The following is a 22,152-nucleotide window of genomic DNA, read 5'->3' as shown; positions in this document are numbered from 1 at the left end:
GAAAGTATGCAAGCGCATCAATAGGCTCAGACTTTAGTGAGCTGTTGTGATGAGCTTTCAAAATCATTAACGTACACCCTGACATTCCCAAGATGTTTAAATGCAAGTAAAACTGTATAGGATATGTCCCTTATGTTTTTAAGTGCTTCATAAGCATTTAGATGCATTCAATTTGCACTTTATAAACACGTCTGACAGAACAGAAAGCCGTGCTGCTGAAGTTGTAAGCATGTGAAGCCATATAGGTCAATGTTTCATAATCATGTCATTGCATTTACAATGCACTATCATTGTGCTAAAGCTCCAGCTGCATTGATGTGTTGTTATACATGCTGCACTTTAACAGGCAGTATTCAAAAAGCAAAACATAATGCAGCACTTAACTTGAATTTGTCAATACCTAGGAGTCAATCCAATTAGGTGCGAGTTGCAAGTTGCCGTTCTGTGAATTTGCATTTAAAATTCATTCTGCAATCCAGTTAGAAACTCGCATTGAACCAGGCAGAGTAAACTCGCATTTTCCAGTTAGCAAGGGGTGAGGGATGGTAGAGAAAATCCTTATTTTATGATGAAAATATAGGGACACCGTGCAGAACCCCTTTGACACCCCTAGGCAATTTGAAGTTTTCAATTAGTTGAATTAATCCATTATATGTAACAAAAAAAAAAACACAGGTGGGGGGGGGGCTGAAATTGCCCCCAAATCAACTTTTTTTTAGCTTTATGCACCCCAAATTTAATAAGAGTATTTAATTACTTTGTGTATACTTATTTTAAAACATTTTCAAAGTCACCTCAAAGTACTCAAAAACCAAATTTACTACTATTTTCATTTTTAGTTTTTTTTCTTATGAAAGTAAACAAAAAAAGTGGCTTTTTTCATATTTTTTTTTTTAAAGAAATGCACAAATAAGCCATTTAACGCTGCATACAAAATCTCCATTACTTTCCTTACGACCACTAACAGCCTTCGATATGATTCGGTTAATGAAATTGAAATTTTTTTAACGGTCCAGGAAGGTCACCCCACTTTTTCATGCACTTCTTTCACATTGCATGTGGCCGACAATTCGTAAACCTCAGATGCGAGTACTGTGAATATGCATTTTTAATTGGATTGGAGAATTCTCTGGAGCGCGCATTCGTGCTAATGTCTGCGAGTTTCATGAAACAACTCGCACCGAGTCAGATTGACCCCATAGTTGTAAACCTGGCGAACATCTTCCGAAACGGTTTTTAAAAACCTTAGACTTAATTATATTGTATGCAGTGCTTTCGGATACTTGCTGTGACATACAAAGAACAGAACAAAGTATTTTTCCTGTGTCCCTAAGTGTTGGAATGGAAGTGTTCAGAAACATGGCAGTCGCTTTCCTCTGTGCATGGCACACTGACTGTGACCAATGGAGAACACTGAACCTGTGCAGCAACTTATTTTATATATTTAGTTCCACTTTAAAGAAAGCAAGACAATATTATTGGGCTATGTGGCTCATCTTTGGACTATGGCAGGACTAGAGTTAACCAGAAGATTTTACACCATACTGCCAGTATTAACATTTTACTTGTCTAATAGGTGCTAGAGCTCCAATGCCCGTTAAAAGGTGAACAGCAGGAAAAAGAGGAGGAGCAGCAAAGTAAAAGAGTAAGTGGTTGAGGAAAACATTGAAAGAAAATAACGAAAAATAGCTTTGGAGGGAAGGTAGGATATGAAAGAGGTGGGATTGATGATTTTGAAGTGCAATGTTTTCCACTTACTCTTCACCCCTTTTTTCCCCTTGCGCTCCTTTTTGTATTGTTCCTTGAGTTTGGTTATTACTCCCTGATCGACATTCCAGGATTCCGGTATGGGACACTGGTCTTCCTTTTCTAAACAGTGAAAGAAATCAAACACATTCCTCTTCAATACAAATGGCTTCACCAATACTGTCGGAAGGAGAACCCTGACATTTTCTTTTGTCAAAAAGAGCGGGAGAGGTATACCGCAAAAACCACTACAGTACACAATATTATATGTACATGTCACATATCCTATGCCCAGTTTCAGAACTAATAACAGTATCTGCAATCGACCAAACTATTGACAAAACAGTATTGTATTTAATTTGAACTCTCAAACTACATCTGAAATCAATGGTGTGAAGAGCAGTTTACATTGCGATATCCTATTAATTCCTGTTATACGGTGCCTAGGTTTATGATCAACTCCTTACTGGGCTGTAAGGATCAAAATAAAAGCTTGTAAGATGTTAAAAATGATTCACATAGGAAATATTGCCAACCACAGTTCATTCTGATTATCTCCTTTCTATTCTGTCAAAATCTTGTCAAACATATTTGCTACTATACATAATACAAATCTCAAGATGACTTCTCCTGTATATGCTGAGTACATTCAGTGCATTATGATATAATAAAAGCCATCTGGAAAAAATATTGTAGTGAATGTAAGTTATATACTGAGAATATTTAGTGTTGGGTAAGATCCAGTGAACTGTAAATGTGCTTATATTTTCTGTTCTACATGACTGGACTGTATCACATGGAAAAGTGTCTATACTGCAAACCAGGACAAAACAAATGGACATGATGGAAGTCTGTAACATGATTACATGGTTTCCAAGAAAAGCATAAGCAGGTGACAATACTGTTCACGAGCTAGCTCCAGCCAAAGAAACATGAAGTCGGCAACACATTGTTGTAGTTTCCGGTGTTTTTTCATGCCAATGATCTCTTATTCTAGAGCAATTACTCAAAGTACAGTAAGGAAAAGCTGTTGCATATTAATCAGCATAGTTCAGCTCACTACAGTTCTGCAACACAACTCTGCACTGAGCCAAGCACAGATGAGGTTCTATTCATTACATTTGTACTTAATTGTGTAGTTATAATAATGCTTCATATAACCAGACCTCTCATTCCAGGACTTGGAATGATTTAGAAGATTAAATGGATTACTTTAAAAAAAATAAAAATGAAAGAACCTAATTGAACTTTGGCTGTCCATCTGCCCTATACCTCCGTCCTCTATGCCATGGGTCTTCAACCTGTGGCCCTCCAGCTGCTGTGAAACTAGACATCCCAGCATGCCCTGCCACAGTTTTGCTATTAAGGTATGCTAAAACTGAGGCAGGGCATGCTGGGATGTATAGTTTCACAGCAGCTGGAGGGCTGCAGGTTGAAGACCCACGCTCTATGCAAAGGAGTCCTCTGGTGAAATAGCTTTTTTTTTAGAATTTTTGGTTTAAGGCCACTAACAGTTAGGGTGGAATTCAGTTAGACACGGTAGATTACCGTCAACCTATTTATGCCTGAGGCGATCCCATTAGACCTGAAGCCAGGAGTTGTTGGGTGATTTTTGTCACCTGCCTCACGAATCTTAACTTTTCAGGGATTCTGTGCATTAGCAAGCTACTTTCGCGGGCGTTAAGGCTATCGGGGGAAATTGGGAGTGAAATTAAATAGGCTTGGGAATTAAAGCCCAAGATTACCTCCTGTTTTCACCCGTGGTAATTTACCATGGATAATTTAATTCTCCCCTTAGTGGGCGATTCTGAGGTAGACACATAAGTGCTGAAAGCTGCATCTATTAGCGGTTGCCCATCTGCGAGTTGATGTAAATGCCGCTACAAAGCCCTTCCCTAATGTACATCCGTGCATCCGAATGTGCAAGTACCGAGATGCCCACCTTCAGCATCCATATACGCAGTAATAGCAGGTATCCTTTCTCCAATGTGAATGGTGTATACAACCACTTTCACCGACACATACCCAACACACCCATGAGATAGACGGTCTCAGTGCGTGCGCTAAGAAACCTCCCTGTCACCGCCCAGGAACGCACCCTACATTTGCAATACACTCTTCGTGCATGTGTCTGAAATCACAAGTGCAACTCTGTATGGACACAATCAGGACGCAAGCGCAGTAGAAAAAAAAAAAAGCGTGACTTCGGCACAGTATGCATACCTTTGAATGAGGCCAGTAATATTGTAGCGCTATGGTTATCACGCTGCGACTTTGAAATACTACAACGCATACTTTGCTAGCACAGAATCCGTATGCTATGCCGGCGGTCAGAACGACGCCGGACCCGGACTGATGGAATACTGGTGGCGAGCGCAGCACTTCCCACGCTTCGGGCCTGGTGGCGACCATTCCGGACGGTATTTCAGAAGGTGTCGGGATTCCGGCGTCGGTATCCTGCCAGCCGGGATCCGGCTGCCAGCAAAATTAATGCTTCCCGCTAGCACAGCGCTCTGTGGCTTGCTGATGACCACACATTTTGTGGAGGTGCCATTCCTTCAGGAATCCAAACAACGCAGTAGAAAGGGGGCGCTCACATTTTAGGTATGGAGATGAAGTAGGACTCACATTTCTCCAAGAATTAGGAGGATGGTGCACAAGTTAGGAGCCAGCAATTTGTAAAAGAAAAATGACGACTTGTGCTGCCTGCAGAGGTAACAGCGACAATAACCAACTGTTAGACTAAATGCGCAGACAGTACATGAATTACAGTCTAGCAGCAAATCAGAATGAAGCAGACTCATTCTGCTCGTGGCTAATCCGTCACTGCAGTGCCTCCATTTCAATAGGAAAATTAAGAATAGAGCAGAGTAACTCAAGTAATTCCAGACAATTTAAAAAAAAAAAAATCACAGCCTTACCCCACTCTGTGCCATCACCAGCACTTCTAGATTCTCCGCCATCACTGTCATCGGAAACCAAAAAGTCAAACTCTTTCAAAGCCTCTTCAGTGTCTCTGTCTTCATTGGGTTCAGGCAGTACTCTTCTTCTCACAATCTAAAAAAAAAAAAAAAGGACATCCAAATTCACAACACATTAACTTAAATTTTTCAAATACATTACCAATATGACTTATGAAAGAAGCAACAAGACTAATTAGGCACACAGTTTTCAATGAACTCTGTGCTATTGATTTAGGTTAAAATCTCAAACCATGTGAAAGAACATATTGGGCTCCGCTGCAAGAAATATTGTGCTCAGAAAGTATATAATAACCACACAAAAGCTGGCTACACACGAGGTGACATGTTGTCTGAGCCGGATCGGACCAACATATCGGGCACTTGTCTACTACAGTAGTCCCCAAACTTTTTTGAATCATGGCACCCTAGAGTATCAGAATTTTATTTAACGGCACCTCTAGGCCAAAAGTTTCTTATTGAGAAATATTAAATAAAATAAATTGTGTTTATGTCTTCATAAGGTTCAATTGTGTTGTGAAGGACAATATTCACTTCATATTTTATGAATGACAGCCATCAGCACTGGTTTTGCCTATTACATAGACCATAAATAATTTGAAGTGGTCCTGGGCCACCAATCCAAGGTACCCCAGGGTACCACGGCACACAGTTTGAGAACCACCGGTCTAGTGTGTAACCATTACTGTGCCCTACCGCAGATCGTTTGCTGGGTCGTCCTGTCGGGTGTGCTGCACGTCCAATGGGACAACCCTGCAAACGACGAGATGCAGGAAAATGTGGCCATTAGTAATATATATGCCATGGGCAACTTCTCGACTGGCTCACTTCTCCACTCTTATCACTGCTTCATGAGCAGACCCCATAGTAACAGTTTCCGAGGTTGAAAAACGACAATTTGTCCATCGAGTTCAACCTGTGTGTGTTCTCCTACACTGTATATCCTTATCCATTAGGAATTTATCCAGCCCATTCTTAAAAGTATTAACAGAGTCCGCCATTAAAGTTATGCTATACCTTTTTAGAATTGAACTCTGCGTTCTCACCACATCACTACATTTTGCAGCTTACGATATCTACCAATTCAATCTGTAAACTAAGACAGGGATGTGCTTCCCTACATGTATAATTACTGGCATATCACTACTGTATAGGTTGGTCACTAATGTGCTGCATTTTTCCACATGCAATGCTCTTCCGTTTTATCATTTAAAATACATAAATGATCCAAGTGAGGTTTTTTTTTATTGAAGCAATGAGAAGTTACATGACCGATAAATGACAAGTGTGTCACATATTCTTTAAAGAATAAGACAAAAGTAGTTGTACAATGTCAGCATCTTAAGCATCTTTTGTTATAATATGATACTTGAAAACAAAAACCAGTTCGTAGGTTGAGTATAATATTAGTATTATGGGAATTCACGCAGAACAAAAAGCATAATATATGAAACTGTAAATTCAATAAACAGCTATAATTACTAACAAAAACAAAAAGACAAGAAAAAATAAATTTGTGCTCGACCCCCAAAACTCTACATCAAATCAAAGAGGAGAAAACTGTAAGGGAATAGGACTATCACCCTCTACCATTCAGGACATATACCATACGGTATTAGACAACATGCCGTGTATTTTTGATCTAACAGCAGTAGATAATGTTGCAATGTAACTTTCCGATACTCCAAAAAATCTTTCCACATTCTTGGCAAAAAATTAAATTTTGTTTTAAATAAGGACAAAGATGTCGATTCAGGGTGTATCCAAACTTGTAAGATGGCTTTATAAGCCTCTGCACTTATTGCAAGCAGCAATCTTTTGCTCATGTGAAAATGTTTATTGATATTTTATTTGTATTACCAGCTGGGGCACATTTTATCCACCTTATCAGTATTCCTGAATGCTTACCGTTGCAGCATCTATTATAGTCTTGTCTCTGCTGTCATTTTCTTCATCATCCTCTTCATCACTGAACTCTGCAGCAGCATTTTCCAGAAATTTAAATGTTTCCAGTACAGAGGCTGAGTCAGTCATGTCAGGTTTCCTATAATGAAATAAGAAGAAAAAGAAAAAAAAAACACTGCTCACAATTGATCCTCTATTAAACTGATAACCTTTCCGGCCATACCAGAGAAAACATAGAAACATACCCACAATTTCTGTAAATACCCATGTTTCTAGGGTACTGAAGTTCATTGGGGATCTATAGTTTCCTACGTCACAAGGTGCAGACTTCCAAGACAGTTTAGCTATAGGACAGCTATGTTTTGTCACATAACCTTGTGCATCTATGGATACCAGATACTTTTGTATTAATAAAACCTTTTCTACGCTGTTTGATATTTGGTCTATAAGTAAACAAAAAATAAACATTTTCATTTCATGTGTTGCCAGCCAATTCTTCATACTTTACAAGAATAGTTTGCCAATAGGTTCTGTTCTACCATGATAGTCATTTTGGGTATGGGTCATTAGATCGACATGGTCACTAGGTCGACATGAGAACTAGGTCGACATGAGAACTAGGTCGACATGAGAACTAGGTCGACATGAGTTTCTTCTTTTTTTGTGTCGTTTTCTTCGTAAAGTGACAGGGAACCCCAATTAGTGCACCGTGATTGCTCACCATGCTTCGGGCAAGGTGCCTCGCTGCACTTGGCACAGGTTACTATTTCCAATCGCTGTTCACGTGGTTCGTAAAGTATGAAAAAGTAAAAAAATAGAATTTTTTTTTAAAAACCCATGTCGACCTTTTCCATGTCGATCAATAGTGGTCAACCTAATAACTGTCGACCTTAGTGTGGGCGACCTAATGACCGTATCCCGTCATTTTAAATGCAAAATTCAGAACTGTTCATGCTTATGTTTGGATTGGCACAAATAAATGGGCAAAGTAGCAATATCACTCTGAACTGCTGATTTCTATAGATCTGTATCATTAAATGTGAATCATTTTTACCTCTGATTTATTATTTTGGTTTTTCTATAGGTAATCAGTCACATGGAAAGACCATCTTAGGCAAAAAGTCTGTATTGGTGGGCCGGTCATGTAAGAGACATTATAACACATTTTTTAAATAACCTTCTTTCTGAAAGGTGCATGTTTCAGTATGTGCGGCAAGGGAAGAATATTACATTGATGGGAGCTAGATGTGAGGGTAGTGGTGGGGTTTTTGTTGATTAGTTTTTGTTTTCTTTAAGACAACCCATTAATTGACATGGGAATTTCCAAATCTTTTAAGAGAGACTAAGAAAAGAAGATGTCAAGTGAAATGTTAATTACAGCTTCCCACATCACCTACACTGCTGCCTAGCGCTGCTTGCTTCCCACATACTGTACATCTTAACGGTTCTTTTTCTTTAAATAAAAGATTAAAGGAATAGGCCTACAAGAAAACTGGATGTGAAAGAGATTAGATTGTCAGTACTAAGCTAGTAAGCATAAAATGCATTTTTGACCATTGTGCACAAAGACCCAATATGATCATTTATACAGAGCAAGTAACTAAATGTATATTGGTATTTTTCTGCATGAAGAACACTGAATACTGTGAAGAATTACCTTTTCTACATGCCAGGCAATTTTTAAAATATGAAGCATTTCATGCACATCATACTTGTGGGCAATTTTTGGCATCTCTAACGTGCTCATCTCTGTCTTTAGCTATTAGGTCTAATTTCACATACATTTCATCATTGTTTTACTCTAGTTTGGATTCATTCAGTGTAATCTACAACACACCAGCAGAGTTGATTTACTTGACGACTTGGTTTCTTAATTACTACTTTCAACATACAGGGTATCTAAAATTAAAGTTCACCTATTCCAAACAGTCTACAGCAAAAACTACTTATCAAAATGTCGACAAGTTTTCAGTACGTTTTAATGAAGCCATGGAAAAGAAATTCAAGACATAAAACCAATTTAAAAAAAAAAAATCACCACCAGGGGGCGTTTTTTCTGCTCGTCAGATATGCAGATTTCCTTTAGCACGTCATCCCTCGTATCACTATGTACAGTAAGCAACATCCTCACATTCAAATATTTTTCATTCTCACTTTGTCTTAAATTCAACATGACGTTAATTTTATAAGAACGTGTGTTACTGGTGAAACTGTTTCACCAAAATGTGAATTCAGCACCAGAAGTTTTGCGGAAATTTAGGTCGTTTAAAGAACTACATTTTCGTTTTTGCCAAGACTTTCCTTCCCATTGCTTTAAGACACACTGAAAAATATGGCAACATTCCGATTAAGAAGTTTTTGCTGTATCTATATTTCTTTACATTTATCTATGTCTGGCCAATATATCTTCTTTTGTTATCAGTCTCTTACTTGTATTTACACTAGTATAGGTGGTAGTTACAGAATATTTCCTACTGTATAATTGCTTGACAAATTACTCTGTACTAATGATAATGTATTAAACCACAATAGAAGTACAAACAGTGTTCAAAGTTGAGAATCACAAAATTGTAAAATAAGATTTTACTCACCGGTAAATCTATTTCTCGTAGTCCGTAGTGGATGCTGGGACTCCGTAAGGACCATGGGGAATAGCGGCTCCGCAGGAGACTGGGCACAACTAAAGAAAGCTTTAGGACTACCTGGTGTGCACTGGCTCCTCCCACTATGACCCTCCTCCAGACCTCAGTTAGGATACTGTGCCCGGAAGAGCTGACACAATAAGGAAGGATTTTGAATCCCGGGTAAGACTCATACCAGCCACACCAATCACACCGTATAACTCGTGATACTATACCCAGTTAACAGTATGAAATATAACTGAGCCTCTCAACAGATGGCTCAACAATAACCCTTTAGTTAAACAATAACTATATACAAGTATTGCAGACAATCCGCACTTGGGATGGGCGCCCAGCATCCACTACGGACTACGAGAAATAGATTTACCGGTGAGTAAAATCTTATTTTCTCTGACGTCCTAAGTGGATGCTGGGACTCCGTAAGGACCATGGGGATTATACCAAAGCTCCCAAACGGGCGGGAGAGTGCGGATGACTCTGCAGCACCGAATGAGCAAACTCTAGGTCCTCCTCAGCCAGGGTATCAAACTTGCAGAATTTTGCAAATGTGTTTGACCCCGACCAAGTAGCTGCTTGGCAAAGTTGTAAAGCCGAGACCCCTCGGGCAGCCGCCCAAGAAGAGCCCACCTTCCTCGTGGAATGGGCTTTCACTGATCTAGGATGCGGCAGTCCAGCTGCAGAATGTGCAAGCTGAATCGTACTACAGATCTAGCGAGCAATAGTCTGCTTTGAAGCAGGTGCACCCAGCTTGTTGGGTGCATACAGGATAAATAGCGAGTCAGTTTTCCTGACACTAGCCGTCCTGGAAACATAAATTTTCAGGGCCCTGACTACGTCCAACAACTTGGAATCCTCCAAGTCTTTAGTAGCCGCAGGCACTACAATAGGTTGGTTCAAATGAAAAGCTGATACCACCTTAGGGAGAAACTGGGGACGAGTCCTCAATTCTGCCCTATCCATATGGAAAATCAGATAAGGGCTTTTACATGACAAAGCCGCCAATTCTGACACACGCCTGGCCGAAGCCAAGGCCAACAGCATGACCACTTTCCGCGTGAGATATTTCAAATCCACGGTTTTAAGTGGCTCAAACCAATGCGACTTTAGGAAATACAACACCACGTTGAGATCCCAAGGTGCCACTGGAGGCACAAAAGGGGGCTGAATATGCAGCACTCCCTTAACAAATGTCTGAACTTCAGGCAGTGAAGCCAGTTCTTTCTGGAAGAAAATCGACAGAGCCGAAATCTGGACCTTAATGGAACCCAATTTTAGGCCCATAGTCACCCCTGACTGTAGGAAGTGCAGAAAACGGCCCATCTGAAATTCCTCCGTTGGGGCCTTCCTGGCCTCACACCACGCAACATATTTTCGCCATATGCGGTGATAATGGTTTGCGGTCACTTCTTTCCTAGCTTTAATCAGCGTAGGGATGACTTCCTCCGGAATGCCCTTTTCCTTCAGGATCCGGCGTTCAACCGCCATGCCGTCAAACGCAGCCGCGGTAAGTCTTGGAACAGACAGGGCCCCTGCTGCAGCAGGTCCTGTCTGAGCGGCAGAGGCCATGGGTCCTCTGAGATCAGTTCTTGAAGTTCCGGGTACCAAGCTCTCCTTGGCCAATCCGGAACAATGAGTATAGTTCTTACTCCTCTTTTTCTTATTATCCTCAGTACCTTGGGTATGAGAGGAAGAGGAGGGAAAACATAAACCGACTGATACACCCACGGTGTCACCAGAGCATCCACAGCTATCGCCTGAGGGTCCCTTGACCTGGCGCAATATCTTTTTAGCTTTTTGTTGAGGCGGGACGCCATCATGTCCACCTGTGGCCTTTACCAATGGTGTACAATCATTTTGAAGACTTCTGGATGAAATCCCCACTCTCCCGGGTGGAAGTCGTGCCAGCTGAGAAAGTCTGCTTCCCAGTTGTCCACTCCGGAAATGAACACTGCTGACAGTGCTAACACATGATTTTCCGCTCATCGGAAAATCCTTGTGGCTTCTGCCATCGCCATCCTGCTTCTTGTGCCGCCCTGTTGGTATACATGGGCGACCGCCGTGATGTTGTCTGACTGGATCAGCACCGGCTGGTGTTGAAGCAGGGGTCTAGCCTAACTTAGGGCATTGTAAATGGCCCTTAGTTCCAGAATATTTATGTGTAGGGAAGTCTCCTGACTCGACCATAGTCCTTGGAAGTTTCTTCCCTGTGTGACTGCCCCCCAGCCTCGAAGGCTGGCATCCGTGGTCACCAGGACCCAGTCCTGTATGCCGAATCTGCGGCCCTCTAGAAGATGAGCACTCTGCAGCCACCACAACAGCGACACCCTGGCCCTTGGAGACAGGGTTATCAGCCGATGCATCTGAAGATGCGACCCGGACCACTTGTCCAACAGATCCCACTGGAAGATCCTTGCATGGAACCTGCCGAATGGAATTTCTTCGTAAGAAGCTACCATCTTTCCCAGGACTCGCGTGCATTGATGCACCGACACCTGAATTTGTTTTAGGAGGTCTCTGACTAGAGATGACAAACTCCTTGGCCTTCTCCTCCGGGAGAAACACTTTTTCCTGTTCTGTGTCCAGAACCATACCCAGGAACAGTAGACGCGTCGTAGGAACCAGCTGCGACTTTGGAATATTCAGAATCCAGCCGTGCTGTTGTAGCACTTCCCGAGATAGTGCTACTCCGACCAGCAACTGTTCCCTGGACCTCGCCTTTATAAGGAGATCGTCCAAGTAGGGATAATTATAACTCCCTTTTTTTTTTTGAAGGACTATCATCATTTCGGCCATTACCTTGGTAAATACCCTCGGTGCCGGGGACAGATCAACGGCAACGTCTGGAATTGGTAATGACAGTCCTGTACCACAATTTTGAGGTACTCCTGGTGAGGAGAGTATATGGGGACATGCAGGTAAGCATCTTTGATGTCCAGTGATACCATGTAATCCCCTTCGTCCAGGCTTGCAATAACCGCCCTGAGCGATTCCATTTTGAACTTGAACCTTCGTATATAAGTGTTCAAGGATTTCAATTTTAGAATGGGTCTGACCTAACCGTCTGTTTTCGGTACCACAAACATTGTGGAATGGTAACCCCGGCCTTGTTGAATGAGGGGTACCTTGATTATCACCTGCTGGAAGTACAGTTTGTGAATTGCCGCCAGTACTACCTCCCCTTTCTCCGAGGGCAGCAGGCAAGGCTGATTTGAGGTAACGGCGAGGGGGAGTCGCCTCGAACTCCAGCTTGTATCCCTGTGATACTACTTGCAGAACCCAGGGATCCACCTGTGAGCGAGCCCACTGGTCGCTTAAGTTCCCGAGACGCGCCCCCACCGCACCTGGCTCCACCTGTGGAGCCCCAGCGTCATGCGGTGGACTCAGAGGAAGCGGGGGAAGATTTTTGATTCTGGGAACTGGCTGTCTGGTGCAACTTTTTCCCTCTTCCCTTGTCTCTGTGCAGAAAGGAAGCGCCTTTGACCCGCTTGCTTTTCTGAAGCCGAAAGGACTGTACCTGATAATACAGTGCTTTCTTAGGCTGTGAGGAAACCTGAGGTAAATTTTTTTCTTCCCAGCTGTTGCTGTGGATACGAGGTCCCAGAGACCATCCCCAACAATTCCTCACCCTTATAAGGCAGATGTGCCTTTTAAAGTCAGCATCACCTGTCCACTGCCGGGTCCCTAATACCCTCCTGGCAGATGGACATTGCATTAATTCTGGATGCTAGCCGGCAAATATCCCTCTGTGCATCCCTCATATATAAGACTACGTCTTTAATATGCTCTATGGTTAGCAAAATAGTATCCCTGTCCTGACAGGGTAACAGACCACGCTGCAGCAGCACTATCCATGCCTAGGCAATTGCAGGTCTCAGTATAGTACCTGAGTGTGTATATACAGACTTCAGGATAGCCTCCTGCTTTTTATCAGCAGGCTCCTTCAAAGTGGCCGTATCCTAAGACGGCAGTGCCACCTTTTTTGACAAACGTGTGAGCGCCTTATCCACCCTAGGGGATATCTCCCAACGTGACCTATCCTCTGGCGGGAAAGGGTACGCCATTGGTAACTTTTTAGAAATTACCAGTTTCTTATCGGGGGAACCCACGCTTCTTCACACACTTCATTCACTCATCTGATGGGGGAACAAAACACTGGCTGCTTTTTCTCCCCAAACATAAAACCCCTTTTTTGTGGTACTTGGGTTAATGTCAGAAATGTGTAACACATTTTTCATTGCTGAGATCATGCAACGGATGTTCCTAGTGGATTGTGTATATGTCTCAACCTCGTCGACACTGGAGTCAGACTCCGTGTCGACATCTGTGTCTGCCATCTGAGGTAGCGGGCGTTTTTTGAGCCCCTGATGGCCTTTAAGACGCCTGGGCAGGCGCGGGCTGAGAAGCCGGCTGTCCCACAGCTGTTACGTCATCCAGCCTTTTATGTAAGGAGTTGACACTGTCGGTTAATACCTTCCACCTATCCATCCACTCTGGTGTCGGCCCCACAGGGGGCGACATCACATTTATCGGCATCTGCTCCGCCTTCCACGTAACCTTCCTCATCAAACATGTCGACACAGCCGTACCGACACACCGCACACACCCTTTGAGCCTGAAAACTACAGGGGAGAGCCTGGGGAGCTGTCTTCCAGCTGCACTGTGAAGAGAAAATGGCGCCAGTGTGCTGAGGGAGATAGCCCCGCCCCTTTTTCGGCAGACTTCTCCAGCTTTTTTCTAAGTATATCTGGCAGGGGTATTTTACACATATATAGTCTCTATGACTATATTATGTGTTATTTTGCCAGCCAAGGTCTTAATATTGCAGCCCAGGGCGCGCCCCCCCAGCGCCCTGCACCCATCAGTGACCGGAGTGTGAGGTGTGCATGGGAAGCAATGGCGCACAGCTGCAGTGCTGTGCGCTACCTTGGTGAAGACCTAAGTCTTCTGCCGCCGATTTCCAGGACCCTTCTTCTTGCTTCTGGCTCTGTAAGGGGGACGGCGGCGCGGCTCCGGGACCGGACGATCGAGGTCGGGCCCTGTGTTCAATCCCACTGGAGCTAATGGTGTCCAGTAGCCTAAGAAGCCCAAGCTAGCTGCAAGCAGGTAGGTTCGCTTCTTCTCCCCTTAGTCCCTCGTAGCAGTGAGTCTGTTGCCAGCAGATCTCACTGAAAATAAAAAAAACTAAAAGTATACTTTCTTTTCTAGGAGCTCAGGAGAGCCCCTAGTGTGCATCCAGCTCAGCCGGGCACAAGATTCTAACTGAGGTCTGGAGGAGGGTCATAGTGGGAGGAGCCAGTGCACACCAGGTAGTCCTAAAGCTTTCTTTAGTTGTGCCCAGTCTCCTGCGGAGCCGCTATTCCCCATGGTCCTTACGGAGTCCCAGCATCCACTTAGGACGTCAGAGAAAATTATACGCAAATCAAAAGGACTGGCATTTTTTTCTTCACACTTCCTTAATTCTCAACTTTTTTTTTGTGCACCATTGATCGATAGGGACGGATTCAATTAGCCACGGGCTAATTGGTCAGCCCAGGCTATTCAAAATGCACTTAATGTGGATTTCTGTTTGAGCCTGAGGGCATTTCTAGTCAGGAGGTAGTCATTAGGTTATACATATCATGCCAGAATATCAACATTAGGGTTAGGACGTATGTGGGGGGTGGGAGAGTTAAGTTGGGTACACATCGGAGCAAAGGGCTTTCGGTCACACATCTGAACGAATGTCCTTAAGCCCAGATTCTGTGTACACACTGAACAAGTTTAATGAAGGATGGAACATGATTCATTAGCTTAAACAAGGTCGCTAGTGATATCGCTAGGCTTGATATGCAGCCCATCAAATCTAGCATCCGTCGCTAGCAACCTTGGAAGTGCAAAATCACCCGTACACACTGAGTGATGTAGGAAATTTGGCGTTACGAAACATCAAATTGGCCCAACATTGATCCAGTGTCTATCCAGCTATAGAGAGTTAAGGTCTGTACACATTAGACGATGTCGCTCTATGAGCGACGTCGTCTAATGTTTCCCCTCCCGGGCTGGCCGGTCGGCAGCCGACTGTCACACTGAGCGATATGACCGCTCATATCACTCAGTGACGTCACGCCTCCACCAGCCATGTATGCAGGTCCTGGACGACAGATCCTGCATGCACTACCGACAGCGACGATCGCTGCCGACCCGCAGGGCCGCGCATCAGTCGTCGCTGGCGGCATACACACTTGCCGCTAAAATGAGCAACGTCGCTCAGGGAGGGGAGAAATGAGCAACGTCGCTCATTTATCGGCAAGTGTGTATGGGCCTTTAGGCATTAGAGGGAGTGGTTAGTGGTAGGGATTAGAGATAGGGCCAGTATTCTCTGGAATGCTGGAGCAGAAGTCTGACCTGGAAGGTTTGGTCACATGACCATACAAACATGGAAGCTGCTGCAGGAGTCAGGAGCAGGTAAGGGACCACTTGGCAACAAGGAACTGTGCATACATCATGGCACACACTTTCTAGACACTGTCAAATAGCTTTAACGACTTAATTAAATGACAATTATTAGGAAGGGATGCCACAGAGTATTTAAGTGGAAAACCCCTTTATAACTGCCAATTGTAAATAAGAATGGGTCTGCAAAGACATCTATAGATATAGATGGACCGACTTGTTATGTAAAGAATGAAAGAATTAGGTTAGCTTTTAAAAACACTGTCACAGATATCATAATTATACTCTGTTTAAACAATTATCAATTCCAAAGACTCATTCTAAATGGAATTATCTTAATCCACTAACAATACTAAAATCTGCTGAACCATGTACAAATCAAAAGCAAAACAGCTTTCCGAGCAATTGGAAGAACATAAGAGAATAATCATGTGGCCGAACTAGTCTGTCCAGCAGGCCACAAAGCGTGTAATCACATATTAGTACACTGATGGGAATCAACAAAACTCTGTACAAAGTATAGTATGAAGCACAAAATTATGATGTACCCGTAAAAGAAAACAACAGAAATGGTTATCACCAAGACTGAGGCCAGGATGTAATAAACACTCTTCCTGAATGAGGGTTTATATTGGACATAGATTGCAAGAAGTTTTATATAACAAGACTGAAAAATGTTACTTCACAGGCATTCTCTGGGTCAGATTCAGAGAAGGACGCTGAAGACGCAGCTGCTGTGCGAACATATGCTCTTGCCGCAGGAGACATCTTGTGTAAACAGACGCCTACTGCAGGCTCCTGTGATCTGCTGCGTCCAAAGGTGCAGCATCAGATCCCTCTGTGTGCACATCAGTCATCTGAGTAAACTTCAGGTTACTCAGGATACCCAGTGTTTTCACACTGCTGGGGCCAGTGAAGCCGCCACTGCCCTCTGCACGCCCAGAAAAAGGGGCCGACATGCCCGTTTCCTGTAATGCTGCCTGTTGCTGCACCTTTCCCGCCCCCAAATGGCCACAGCATGTCAATCATACTGCGGTGTAGACGGCATGGTTACAGTCATGGTAGACACAGCTGCATACAGATCTGGTGCATGTGCAGATCTGAAAACATTGCATATGTACACAAATATGGTGAATGCAACTTGGAGCAAACAGATTTCTAAGTAAAATCGCATGGGAAGACTACGTTATACCCATTTATTCTGAGTGGTTTTGTTATGCGCTCTGCCTGACAAGTGTGTCAGATCACACATAAAGGCCCTAATCAGTCACAAGGCTGAACAGCCTGAGCGGGACTAGAACAGTTTGTCTCCTGCTTGTCACCAGAATCAGGCTTGTGTGAATTATTTAAACATGGAAAGCTAGAGTACGAGTTCCCTTATGGGAGCAATCGCTATGCTCTGTCTCATACAGGAAGAGGGTCACACAATATGAACCCCCAACCTCCTCCACAGACACTACCAGCCTCAGCGGAGGTGGTGTGGTGTAGGGGATTGCCAGGCCTTTCAGTTTATTTAATAACATTTACTAGCCAACAGATACAGATGTAGCTACACTCATTGTGGGAGTAACTAGGTTGCTGAGCTGCGGGCGCACATTCGCACCTGTAACCTATTCACATTGCATTAACAGTTTACGGGTACGAAGAGACGCAGCCAGTCATTGCCACGATGCATACAACACAACGATGAGCCTGGCTACATCTGTGGGCTGAGAGAACAATCCCTGAGATGAAGCAGTGTGGATGGAATCTGTAAAATATTGATACATACATATTTTTACAATTTCTCTATCATCCCTGTTCCAGGGTTTTGGCATCACAATGTTACATTACTAACAGAGCTTTTTGAAATTCATGTAAAACCACAAAATAAGTTGTACAGAATTGAATTGCAACATTGACATCCAAATTGTATTTCCCAGATTTGGCAGACTGTATACTTCTGGCAGAAGGTGGTGACTAGGTGGCCCAAGCACTTTTTATCGCACACACTGCTTGCACTTGTGGATTAAGGCTTGCTTTTAGCGGAAGACGCTATGGGCTTGACTCATGTTTTTAAGTAAAGCAAATTATCAAGCAACTGGGCAAAACCATGTTGTACTGCAGGTGTGGCAATTGTAACATGTGCAGAGAGATTTAGATTTGGGTGGGTTACATTTTTCTGTACAAGGTAAATACTGGCTGCTTTTACATGTAGCCCACAAATGTTAAGACAGCTTTATTTTACACTGCAATTTAGATTTCAGTTTGCACGTTATATCTGCCCCACCTGCAGAGCAACATGGTTTTGCCCAATTGCGTGATCATTTGCTTTACTTACAAAAATGAATCAGGCCCTGTTTACAGTAAACATATACAATGCACTCTACGCCACCTCCAACTACTATGGCGTATATTCAATTCTTGTCGGAAACTGCCGTCTTGTCGGAAAGACGGCAGTTTCCGACAGGTTAAAATCAGAAGGGGTTCCGAACTATTCAATGCCAGCTGTTCCGACTTGTCTGAAAACCCGTGGATTGTCGGAATCCACGTGTGGATCGTCGGGAACGCAGCCACACCTACAGGTTTTGGTCCAGGTTCCGACAATGTCAATCCGACTTTTTTATTAAAGTCGGACTGACATTGTAGGAACCGGGGAGATGAGACGGGGGAGCGTGGGCGGGTGAGGAGACGAGCAGGGACGGAGCGCGGGCGGGTGAGGAGTCAAGCAGGGACGGAGCGCGGGCGGGTGAGGAGACGAGCAGGGATGGAGCGCGGGCGGGTGAGGAGACGAGCAGGGACGGAGCGCGGGCGGGTGAGGAGACGAGCAGGGACGGAGCGCGGGCGGGTGAGGAGACGAGCAGGGACGGAGCGCGGGCGGTGAGGAGACGAGCAGGGATGGGTGAGGAGACGAGCGGGTCAGTGACTGGAAAGAGCAGCCGTATGGACGGGATCGCATGAGCGGTTGTCACAGTTGTCGGGAGCGGCCAAATCTGACAATCGGATTTGGCAGCTCATTCAATACTGACCTATCGGAAAGGATCCAACAGGTATTTAATACACCACTATAGTAGCTGTATGTACTCTATATACATTTCTCTCTATAGATAGATAAGGCACTTGCGCTTATTCCTATGAATACCAATAACAAACTTGTAGCAAAACAAATGTAAAAATACAAGAAATGGTAACTACGATCACAGTGTGATAATCGGCAGCAAAATAACCACATACACTTGGTGAAAAATACTCCCCCAATGATTGTTGTGGGTGGCTGCTTGCTCCTTAGTGTGCAAAAAAAGGAGAGTAGGTGGGCGCTAGGAGATATGGCTATACGACACCTGAAATACTTTAACTGTTCACTGGCTGCAGCTTCCCAAGGTCGAGATGCTGATCCTCAACCCAAAAAATACACAGAACAATAAATACTCAGAGAAGCGCTACCATTGAACAGTATAATAAAATTTATTATTAAAAATAATTGACACAATCTCAATAAAATAAACCGCTTATCTTGGAATATTCAACATATAGTATACACCAACCATTTAATAATTCCAAATAGTCACCCTTAAAAGGAACATAACCACTTAATTTCCAATAGATGCTGCAGCAATTATAATGTACTAGTACTTAAAGGGTTAAGCTCCATGCATGGGCTAATTGATTCACATAGGTTCCTTAGATATTGTTTAGGAAGTCCATCGACAATGAAGCGTTAAATAATGATAATCAGCTTGTATGTTACAGTCTTATCCAGATCACGGCAGACTTTCTGTGGGTAGCTTAATTGTGCAAATTTCCATAAGTGTGCAGTGATGATTTAGCTGAATCACTGATTGTGCAGTCTCATATAGTGAAGCTTACCCGACTGTTAAATGAATGAAATTTCCCTTTGGTATCTTTCCTGTAGTGGGCGCCGGCTGCCCACACCGCTGAACAGCGGCACAGCAGAAGGTGTCGGTAACACTGTTGAAGGCTGCGCTTCACGGGACCACTTCAGAGCGCTGCGAATCAAGACCAGAGAGCCGTCCGCGGCTGATCAAAATCAGGAGCCAGTCGCTCATGCTTCCATAGCAGGAACCGCTGAATGTGCTGCGGGTGTATTGAATGTTGAACACCCAAGATACCGGACAAGACGTCGGGCGGGATGCTTGACGCGTTTCTCAGCCTCTAACACCGGGGCTGTTTCATCTGATGAAACAGCCCCGGTGTTAGAGGCTGAGAAATGCGTCAAGCATCCCGCCCGACGTCTTGTCCGGTATCTTGGGTGTTCAACATTCAATACACCCGCAGCACATTCAGCGGTTCCTGCTATGGAAGCATGAGTGAACGGCTCCTGATTTTGATCAGCCGCGGACGGCTCTCTGGTCTTGATTCGCCGCGCTCTGAAGTGGTCCCGTGAAGCGCAGCCTTCACAGTGTTACCGACACCTTCTGCTGTGCCGCTGTTCAGCGGTGTGGGCAGCCGGCGCCCACTACAGGAAAGGTACCAAAGGGAAATTTCATTCATTTAACAGTCGGGTAAGCTTCACTATATGAGACTGCACAATCAGTGATTCAGCTAAATCATCACTGCACACTTATGGAAATTTGCACAATTAAGCTACCCACAGAAAGTCTGCCGTGATCTGGATAAGACTGTAACATACAAGCTGATTATCATTATTTAACGCTTCATTGTCGATGGACTTCCTAAACAATATCTAAGGAACCCATGTGAATCAATTAGCCCATGCATGGAGCTTAACCCTTTAAGTACTAGTACATTATAATTGCTGCAGCATCTATTGGAAATTAAGTGGTTATGTTCCTTTTAAGGGTGACTATTTGGAATTATTAAATGGTTGGTGTATACTATATGTTGAATATTCCAAGATAAGCGGTTTATTTTATTGAGATTGTGTCAATTATTTTTAATAATAAATTTTATTATACTGTTCAATGGTAGCGCTTCTCTGAGTATTTATTGCTCCTTAGTGTGCCAATTTAGGTTGGTCAGTTGTACAGATCTCTCGATTGCTACACTATCGGGAACTTGCTCTTTCTCCACCGTTTTTCATTTAATTTCCCATATATAATATATATCCCAGAAAATAAGATTTTAAACCTACCGGTAAATCTTTTTCTCCTAGTCCGTAGAGGATGCTGGGGACTCCGTAAGGACCATGGGGAATAGACGGGCTCCGCAGGAGACATGGGCACTAAAAAAGAACTTTAGGTATGGGTGTGCACTGGCTCCTCCCTCTATGCCCCTCCTCCAGACCTCAGTTAGAGAAACTGTGCCCAGAGGAGACGGACAGTACGAGGAAAGGATTTTGGAAATCTAAGGGCAAGATTCATACCAGCCACACCATTCACACCGTATAACCTGGGATACACGAACCAGTCAACAGTATGAAACAAAACCAGTGTCGGTCCAAAACTGATCCAAACTGAAAACATAACCCTTATGTAAGCAACAACTATATACAAGTCTTGCAGGATGTTGTCCGCACTGGGACGGGCGACCAGCATCCTCTACGGACTAGGAGAAAAAGATTTACCGGTAGGCTTAAAATCTTATTTTCTCTTACGTCCTAGAGGATGCTGGGGACTCCGTAAGGACCATGGGGATTATACCAAAGCTACAAAACGGGCGGGAGAGTGCGGATGACTCTGCAGCACCGAATGAGCAAACATTAGGTCCTCATCAGCCAGGGTATCAAACTTGTAGAATTTTGCAAAAGTGTTTGAACCCGACCAAGTCGCCGCTCGGCAAAGTTGTAAAGCCGAGGCGCCTCGGGCAGCCGCCCAAGAAGAGCCCACCTCCCTAGTGCAATGGGCCTTTACCGAAATCGGTAACGGCAATCCAGCCATAGAATGAGCCTGCTGAATCGTGTTACAGATCCAGCGAGCAATAGTCTGCTTAGACGCAGGAGCGCCAACTTTGTTGGCTGCATACAGGATAAACAGGCCTCTGTTTTCCTAACCCGAGCCGTTCTGGCCACATAAATTTTCAATGCCCTGACCACATCCAGGGACTCGGAATCCTCCACGTCCCTAGTAGCCACCGGCACTACAATAGGTTGGTTCATATGAAAAGAAGAAACCACCTTAGGCAGAAACTGAAGACAAGTCCGCATGAAAGCTCTATCCACATGAAAAATCAGATAAGGATTTTTGTGAGACAAAGCCGCCAACTCCGACACTCGCCGCGCCGAAGCCAATAACATGACCACTTTCCAAGTGAGATACTTCAATTCAACAGTTTGAAGAGGTTCAAACCAGGGAGACTTAAGAAACCGTAACACCACGTTAAGGTCCCATGGTGCCACCGGAGGCACAAAAGGAGGCTGGATATGCAGCACCCCTTTCACGAAAGTCTGGACTTCTGGAAGAGAAGCCAATTCCTTTTGAAAGAAAATGGATAGGGCCGAAATCTGAACCTTAATGGAGCCTAACTTTAGGCCCAAATTCACTCCCGTT

General features: G+C 43.9%; 1 protein-coding gene across 3 annotated transcripts in view; it reads right to left on the bottom strand.

Annotated features, from left to right (window-relative positions):
- Positions 1–22,152, bottom strand: part of STRN (striatin) — a 283,653-nt gene that overhangs the window by 67,016 nt on the left and 194,485 nt on the right. For 2 of the 3 annotated variants that reach the window (XM_063917900.1, XM_063917901.1), the window contains exons 6-8: positions 6,636–6,771; positions 4,668–4,803; positions 1,759–1,869 (exon numbers count right to left, since the gene is read on the bottom strand). In XM_063917900.1, the coding sequence (XP_063773970.1) occupies positions 1,759–1,869; positions 4,668–4,803; positions 6,636–6,771 (383 nt within the window). The remainder of the gene's footprint in view (positions 1–1,758; positions 1,870–4,667; positions 4,804–6,635; positions 6,772–22,152) is intronic. The other variant, XM_063917902.1, reaches the window with a different exon arrangement.

The sequence above is a fragment of the Pseudophryne corroboree genome, chromosome 4 (assembly GCF_028390025.1).
Source record: "Pseudophryne corroboree isolate aPseCor3 chromosome 4, aPseCor3.hap2, whole genome shotgun sequence".
Taxonomy (NCBI): domain Eukaryota; kingdom Metazoa; phylum Chordata; class Amphibia; order Anura; family Myobatrachidae; genus Pseudophryne; species Pseudophryne corroboree.
This window is presented reverse-complemented; position numbering and strand designations above follow the sequence as displayed.